Source organism: Carassius gibelio, chromosome B20 (assembly GCF_023724105.1).
Source record: "Carassius gibelio isolate Cgi1373 ecotype wild population from Czech Republic chromosome B20, carGib1.2-hapl.c, whole genome shotgun sequence".
Classification (NCBI taxonomy): domain Eukaryota; kingdom Metazoa; phylum Chordata; class Actinopteri; order Cypriniformes; family Cyprinidae; genus Carassius; species Carassius gibelio.
The window spans coordinates 27,486,404-27,495,324 of record NC_068415.1 but is presented as its reverse complement, the minus strand read 5'-3'; the positions used below and the strand labels follow the sequence as shown (position 1 = coordinate 27,495,324).

Genomic DNA, 8,921 nt, shown 5'->3' with positions numbered 1-8,921 from the left:
ACATTATGAAACTAAAAATTTTGGAGGCAAAAAGTTAAAATGAAAAATCTGATATGTCAGGTGATCTAAAAATGTTGGACACCACTGCGTGTTTGTATATACAGTATATATAATCTTACTATAAAAATTACTAAATTGAAATAAATCTGTATATAAGTGCCCCTTTTTACATTTGAGGACTTGCCCCCTAGTAACTCTCTGCAGATCACTCCTGTAAAGCTAGTTAGAGGCGGCATTCTTTCATTTTTCTGCAGCCTTTTGGAGAGGCGGAGATCTCTCTCTATTTAAACTTCGACTTTGGTCTTTATTGTGCATATTGGTCTCTTTATGGGGTCAAGGTGTGTTCTCCAGCAGCATGTTTTGCTCTCTGTTTGTCTGTATACTTGTGGGAATTTGATCTTTGGAGAACTTTGGGTGGGGCTGCTATACATTCATTTACTGCTTTATGCTCTAATTGTAGTATTGAATAACACTGTTGGGTCAAAGAGTTTGATTCGGAGTACACTCCCTATGAAAGAATGATTTCACCTTTAAAAGGTTAAAGGAAGTGGTTGCAATGAACTACAAAGTATAATAAGCCAATGGTTGTGAAAAGGCTTTCTCAGCTCATGGGTTTGCAAACACCAAAGGCCACCTGTTGGGTGGGTTAAAACCTTAGACTGTAAATAAAGTAAGACAACTGAGACAAACCAATTCAAATCGCATTCACATTTATTTTGCTTTTAGTGTGCTCGCATAAAATTTAGGACACCTTCAAGTTTAATATCAATTTTGTAAGCAAAGTTACATTCAATCTCTAAGTCAAAGGTAAAAGCTTCTCCAATATTTACAAAAGAAAGAGTCAAGATGCTACACAAACATTGCATCTGACAAGTTCTTTAATTTTGTCAAAAGACCAGTGAAAAAGCATCCTCCTTTATAATCAAAAAACACAGTATAATCAGGAATATGTGTCACAGCTTGGTTTTAGTTTTTTTGTTCCAATGTTTTAAGGTTGACTTACAAAAACAGACGTAGTGATAGAAGAGTTGCATGTGCTTGTTGAGATCAAGATATCATTTTTACAATAATCAGTTAAAAAACCTTCTATACATACTTATACTTTAAGCTCACAGAACCAGCAATACACCGTAAAGCATATGTAAACTGTTTCCCTACTGAATTAACAGACTATTACAGCAAAAAAAAAAGAAAAAAAAATAGAGTGTTTAAGGTTCCCAAGACCTATAAAATCACTGTTTTTAACTTGTTGGTATTGTGAGTTAATTTGGCTTGTTATTAACTATAGTGGATGAATTAATGGTTCTTCTGTTTTTGTATTACTACATGGTCTGTGATGTAACGCTCATCAATGTGCCAAAATGTAAAAACCCTCATTCCCAATCCCTGCACCCCTCTTTGACCCCAAACCAGCTGCCTCTAATCCACAGGGATGTCTATACATTTTCATAAATGTTTACATTGTTTTTGTTTTTGTATAAAAATGCAAAAAAAAAATATATAAAAAAGAGAGAAAGAAATTCCAAATTTTCTATGTTATTGGAGCCACCCATTTTTCGCAGCTCCAAGAATAGACACAAAGGCAGTGTGAGATTTGGGAAGAGGGAAAATGTATAAAAAAAGTAAAGACTAAAAAGATCTAGTTCTCGAACGTCTCATAACCTGGGACCACTCCACTGCACAACAGGGAAATACGCCGTGATTATCTGTTGTTTGGTCTGCACTGTGCACATTACTCTGTGGCAGATTCTGCATGGACCTCTGGACTGGATTCTGCTTCTTGAACAGTGGGAGTGGATTCCTCTGCTACAGGTGCTTCATCTTTAGAAGGAGCAGGCTCTGTCACCGCTGCGGGTTTCTCCTCCTCTTTGGACTCCTCAGGGGCAGGACTGGCAGCCTCGGGCTCCTCTACTGGTTTCTCCTCTGGCGTGGATTCTGCTTCCTTCTCTTCTGACACACCTCCTTCAATAGCTTCAGCTCCCTCAGTTTTGGCCTCCTCACCTTCATCTCCATCTCCATCCCCATCCCCGGTCTCTTTCTTGGTTTTCTTAAAAGAGAAGCCACTCAACTTGAACGACTTCCTAAAAGAGAAGCGCTTCTTCTTCTTCTTCGGTGTCTCATTGCTTGTGGATGGAGTTGCGGCATCCTCAGCTTTCGTGGCCTCCTCTTCAGCGGCTGCACTCACTTCTGTGTTTGCTTGATCACCCTCCACAGCCTCCTCTTCAGATTTAGCTGTCCCAGCCTTCTCTCCGTTAGTGTGAACCTCTTCTTTCTCCACAGCAGCTGCTGGAGATGCATCTCCGTTCACCTTAACATGGCCATTTTCCTAAAGCAAAACAGACACAATCACTATTAAGCTTGACTTAACACGAGTACTACCAAGTCAGGACACAGTGCAGGCTGCAAATACAAATGTAATTTTATGCACTGAACGGGGACTGCTTCCATTTGATCTATACATGTCCCTGGAGCACAAAAGCACAAAGCAGTCATGAGTAACACCGGTATATTTGTAGTTTATACACATTGCATGGGTCAAAATTATTGATGTTTCCTTTATGCCAAAATCATTAGGATATTAAGTAAAGATCATGTTCCATGAAGGTACTTTGTAAATCTACCACCATAAATATAAAAACACTGGTTAGTAACAGAACTTCATTTGGACAACTTTAAAGGCGATTTTCTCAATATTTAGATTGTTTCGCAGCCTCAAGATTCCAGATTTTCAAACTGTTGTATCTTGGCCAAATATTGCCCTACTCTAACAAACACATCAATGGAAAGCATATTTATTCTCAGTTTTCCAAAAAATGACCCTTATGACTGGTTTTGTGCTCTAGGGTCACATAACAAAGACCACTGTGGGTAAACACCAGACTTTATAAAAACAGGTAATCACTCATTCGCGCGCGCATTAAACTGCCACCGGTGGGCGCCGCTTGTCCATAAACGCTTGGAATAAACCAAACCTAATCACACACGTCACCTGTACAAACACAGACTGTATGAATGGCCATCACGGCACAACTATGTAAAGATAAATACACCCGTTGTCCTGCTCTTCTGTGGTTTCCCCCCAGTGGAAAAGTCCCATTGTGATACTGAAGAGAGCATCTGCGACTAAAGGCGTGGCGAGCCGTTGTTACTCGACAATCAACCCCCACTTCAGCCTGTAAGATGATTTCCAAACACTAAATTATTCTCCACATCACCTGTTTTGTTTAGATAAATCATCTTTACTTCTCAACAAAAATCCAACGCTAACTTAACATTTCTCAACAACAAGGCTTCTCCGGAAAATCAACGCCAGAAACTGGATTTTTAATCTAAACATCAAGGTATAAAAGCATTCGAGTAACATTAAACATATTTTACGATCACAGTTCAATTCAGCACTGACACAGCCTCTCTCTAGGGTGGAGAAATCGTGTAAAGTGAGTGGTCGTTGGATGCAGCAGTCGCCTAACAAACACTAAGACCGGGGTTTACCTGTCCGTTAGCTTTGGAGGGTGAAACTGCAGCCGTTTCTTCCTTTCCAGCTGTCTTTGAGAATTGCGCTCCCATGCTTTTGCCACAACAAAGAGCTCAACAGATCCTGGACAGAACAAAGAGCAGCACGCCTCTTCCTTGGAGTGAAACACCTGGCCAACGAGCGCGAGCAAATCCAGCCTCGGAGGGAAAAGTGTAGAAAAACCTGGAAATAAGTTTTTAATTCCCAAAATTGTGCCCGTGACACTGTAGACAGCTCAGAAAATGGGAGAAATTTCCCGGGTGTAGCCCGCTTCTTTCAACTAAATGTAGCTAAAGCCCGTTTGAAACGCAGTGCTGTTGCCCACTTCATTCAATGGAAAGTAACTAAAGCCAGTTTGAAAAGTCGCTAAATGTCGCTAGTTGACGTCATACGCTAATTAGCATATTCATGACGCCATCGCGTCGTGTTGTCTCTCGGTTTGCCTTGCTGTGCTCTCATTTTGTATTTTAATTTAGCCAAATTCCCAATAAAACTTTTTTTCATTTATATCATTTATTGTTTCTGCTGTCAGTCAACGGAATAAATATGGAATAGTGACTGAAATGTGGCCCTTTAAGACTACATAATCAGCTCTGGTTTATAATCGAGCAGTCGTCTGATGAAATCAAATACACTTAACATAGACAACGACAAAGACAATTCATGTGTCGTGTTTTCGGCCATGTTTGCATGTAAAATTAGAGAAGCAACATCATATATATTTTAACCGAGAGAGAGAGAGAGAGGTGCGCGCTATTAAAGCAAGCAAGAACTCGTGCTCGTGCGGCAAATATCAGTGAGTCAAAGAGACTCGCTAATGTTTGTCCAAAAAGTCGTTAGGGGGTATGAAAACAATGCAAAGTCGCTGTTATTCTGCACAAAAATCCCGATTCATAATTACGACGTCTCCTAATGAAAGCAAATGCACAAAAGATAAAGACAATGACTGTGCTGTGATTGCGGACATATTTGCATGTAAAATAGAGTAAGCGACAGAATCTATTTTGTAACTGAAAGCGATGCTCCTCCAGCAGCTCGCTGAACAGAGCAGACCATAGACTTTATAAAAACAGGAGCAGAAGCAGAGAAGAGACGTGTGCGCGCGCTGGGAAAACAAAACCTCGCGCTCGTGTACTGACGACACATGCTACCTGTCAGAATGTGCTACCACAAATATATTTGCATACACTTGTTTTAACGGTAGGATTATGGATAGGTTAGGGCAGGGATAGAGGGGTATAGAGATAAAAAAAAAAAGTCTCAAACCACATGAATAAGATTCTGGTAGCACAATCCAATCGGGCGCATGTTTCAGTGCAGATTTGAGCTATCTCTCTGCGCAATGTGAGCGAATAAGCGGCTTCTTTGAGCCCCCGTGACCCCCCCCCCCCCCCCCCCCAATGTACATTAAAAATCAGCTTTATTTATTTATTTTTTATTTAGTGATATATTGTGTAAATGGACAATGGTAATTATCCAAAAACTCAATATTAAACAACTAAAACATAAATAATATGTATCATCTTATAATCTACAAGGACAGGAGGCGTGTGTATAGTGTAAAAAATTACAATGTAGACGAACAGTGGGTAAAGGGCAGTGTGTATTTAATTTAATTTAATTTATCTTTGTTATATATTCATGCATCTCACTCACAGCCAGGCAACCAATGTTGCCAACATTTTTTAGCTAGTTTTAGATGAAAGTTTTTGTCTTCAGAGATGAGTAGTGTTATTGACATGGCAGTCTATGGGACAGTCCCAAGCATCCCGATTTTCATCCAAAATATCGTAAATTGTGTTCCAAAGACGAAAGAAGCTTTTACGTGTTTGGAACAACATGGGGGTAAGTGATTATTGTCAAAAGTTTCATTTTAATGTCATTTGTGCATAACATAACCACTTGTGGAAAGGGACCCATATCAAGGCGCCTCAACAACATCCTTGTGTGTGCAGAATTATTATTATTTTTTTTTTATCTTTCATTATGAACATCACTGTCAACAAGTATTCTTTTTGTTCATTTGTAATGTCACACACTGTTGTTCATATAAATAATTTGCATGTGTGACAACATATGCAAAAAAAAAAAAAAAAAAAAAAAAGGTGGGGCAGTCAATCACACACAGTTCAATGTTAAATAACAAATCTTTTTCACCAGTTTCGATGTCATGTTATAGTTTTTCATTTTTGCTAATACACTAAACTCCATTCTCTGAACCAAATTCTCAATAGTCTAAACAAATTTGTCAAAAAATATCACTTTTTTTTTTTGCAAAACCTTAAACAAGTTTAGACACTGTTTGAAGATTTCATGAACTCTTTTTGCAAAACTCTAAATACATTCTCTCAAAGACACAGTTTGCACTGTGATGAACTTGTGATGCAAAACCTTAAACACAAGAAAGCAAAAGATAAGCAGAACTGCATCACAGCTGTCTTCTTTTACACACATTTACTCAAAACTATACACACTTGTTTCTAAATATGACAGCAAAAGAATTATATCAGTAAAAGAAAAGTGGAAGAGAAACTTGTGTAGAATTGCAAGATTACCATGTAAGGGTGGAAGAACTACATGCACTGGACACTGCGTCTCCATTTTAATGAATGATCTGCAGTGCATTTATTATTGACAAATATGTGTATGATTTGAAGGCTTGATTTTGACTACAGGTGACATGGTTTTGAAGCCATTGTTTGATTTTGTCTGAAGAGTCAGGGGGATCTGTGAATGTAGTTTGAAGATTTGGATATGTGTTTAAGACTTTGAGAAAATGAGTAATGGATTCAAGAAATGTGTTTAACAATTCAGAAAAACTGTAATGGAGCATATAACACTTCACTTGAGACAATGCTAGTTGGTTTTTATAGTTATATAGTCACAGTTAAAACAACATCTGATGCTCATTTTGTTATGATTTTATCAGTATTACAGTTTTTCTCAGTCTCTCTTTTGCATTTCTCAGATCAGAAATTCTCAAAACTCAATCTCAACATCATCTAGTCACTTGTGCACATCATAAAAGCAGTTTCTCATTCTTTGAACAAGTTGTGATTGCTTTGGTACATTCATGCAATTGATTATTGAGATTTATCTGCGGTTTCCAACATTGTCAGTTTCTAATGTCACGTAGCTCAAAATATGTTATATAGTTTTCTGTGCAGTAGTCTTACCCCCAAAGACATCTAGTCATTAGTTCATCGTATAGTCATTAAATGCAAAATCTAGTTGTTATAAAATGTCAATGCACTTTTCTACCCATTTCTGGTAGACTTTTTGTGAATTTGTAAGGATGCATGGTGGAAAATTGCAAAGGCAAAAACATATAAGCGAAAGGATATAGGTGAATATGAGATGAAATGTCAACCATGGCCTTAGGTGGGTTTCCTGTATTTGCCTTTATAAATTTGTATTTTAACTTTGTGCTTATATTTCTTTCAGGCTAAAACTGAAGCTCAAAGGCCAAAATGTGAATAATGCACCAAAAAACTGTAATATCAAGGACAGTGGTAGATTGAAAGGTTCATTCATTATTTTTTTTATTATTGACATTATTCAGAATTATCATTGAACATCAAAAAGTTAGTCATCCTTAAAAATGCATCTACCATTAGATTTGTTGACTAGTGTTGTATATGGTCCATAAAATGAAGTGCTTAAAGATAGAGTGATGGAAAAGAATAGAAAAGCTTTGTTTTCCCATGAGTAACTTTGCATTTGCGTACAAAACATTTACATTCTTTGTAAACAAACGCAAAGTTTCTTGGGGGAACCAAAATATTCTGAGTGACTAACACAAAGTTGAGTATTTAGGTACATTGCAAATGTAAATGTGATGAAATTAACCCTATAATACGTTATTATGGATACATTTCTAAGGCCTCTATATAATCAGCATGAACAGAAAAATCATTACATTATTTTACAATACATTCTTTCATCTGACAAATATATATATATATATATATATATATATATATATATATATATATATATATATATATATATATATATATATTAGTAATGTTTTTTAGTATCATTATAAAAAAATGTCCACCTTGACTTTTATGTACACATACTTGACTTTTTAAGTACACATAAAAATAACTTTCACATTTTCACATAACAAATCACATTTTAAGCTGAGCGTTTAATGGACTGAAGCAATTTAGGTTTACCCACCCACAATAAAAACTACAGAGCTCTCATCATTCAACTAAAGATTATGTATCATCTCACAAAAATAGTATTTGAAGAACTGGTGACAACTGATATTTATATAAAAGTAATTTGGAGCTTTATAAATCTCTACAATATAACCATCAATGTTGCCTTTTTTTTTTTTTTGCATTAATAAAATTCAAAAATCTCTTGCAAGTCAATTGGCTCTTTTAAACATTATTTTTGGTCCTAAATTAAATGTAGAAGTAAATGCTCCAGTCATTCAAATCTAAATAAGCTGCCATGGTATATCTCCAGAACAGGTGGAAGTACACAAGTACCACATTCCACATTCTAGCAAATTGAATGGCAGACCATACTTTTTCATCTATTTGTATCACACATTAATTTGTCAATATACTCTATTATATCACATTCACAAGTATGTAATGTTAATTTGTAAAGAATAAACCAGTCTGTAATGAGGGGCAAGCACGTAAGAAGGAAGAAAGAGAATGAGTAAAACATCAGCCATTCAAAACCTAAAAACAGAATTTTAACTATATTTGTACTTAGTTGACAAAAAGTTGACAAAAAGTCATTTGTTCCTCTAGGGGGCATCCCAATCATCTAAAATATTCTCAGCATGTCAGACGGTGTTTATACATGAAGTTTTCTTGCTCCGTTGAGTCCCACCCTTCCGTCCCACTGTGCATACTTTCCATCCAAATAGTATGTGAGATTAGAATAAGCATTTCTCAAAGCATATGTTGAGAAGGGTATGCCAAAAATCCATGGAAGATTTGCTGGTAGTGTGGATCCATGCACGCTCAACTAATCCGGCTGATTTGGTTCAAAACTACAAACATGATTATATTTCGAGTTATATATCTGCCAACAACATTGTGAACTTTTATAAAGATATAATTACTAATAAATATACTGAAATTAACTATTAAATGCATCATTTAAAAAAAAAAAAAAACATCTACTAAAATGTGGTGTATGAGGATTTTAACTGGACTGGATTGATTCTGATGGGGTTTCCCTTGTATTTCTGCTTATTATGCTTTATCCATCTTAATATTCAGACTTTTTCATAAAAATGGTGGAAGCAGATCACTGATGGATGTGGTTTATTGCCAACTGGCTGATTTTAACCGGGCAGCCTGTGATCTCTCTCAAAAGTTGGTGGCCAACTCTAAGCCTCTGGCAGCATTTAAGTGATTGTGATGCACGTGTA

At 36.6% G+C, this 8,921-nt stretch overlaps 1 protein-coding gene and 1 long non-coding RNA gene across 2 annotated transcripts; one reads left to right on the top strand and one right to left on the bottom strand.

Annotated features, from left to right (window-relative positions):
• Positions 1–693: 693 nt before the first annotated feature.
• marcksa (myristoylated alanine-rich protein kinase C substrate a) lies at positions 694–3,866 on the bottom strand. The gene is made up of 2 exons (XM_052587159.1): positions 3,493–3,866; positions 694–2,326 (listed from the first exon to the last, which is right to left on the bottom strand). Exons 1-2 carry the CDS (start codon positions 3,565–3,567, stop codon positions 1,733–1,735), a joined length of 669 nt encoding a protein of 222 aa, XP_052443119.1. The 5' UTR covers positions 3,568–3,866; the 3' UTR covers positions 694–1,732.
• LOC127984503 (uncharacterized) lies at positions 3,064–3,543 on the top strand. Its single transcript, XR_008160606.1, has 3 exons — positions 3,064–3,175; positions 3,290–3,341; positions 3,419–3,543. It is a non-coding gene; the product is annotated as an uncharacterized LOC127984503 (long non-coding RNA).
• Positions 3,867–8,921: the final 5,055 nt, after the last annotated feature.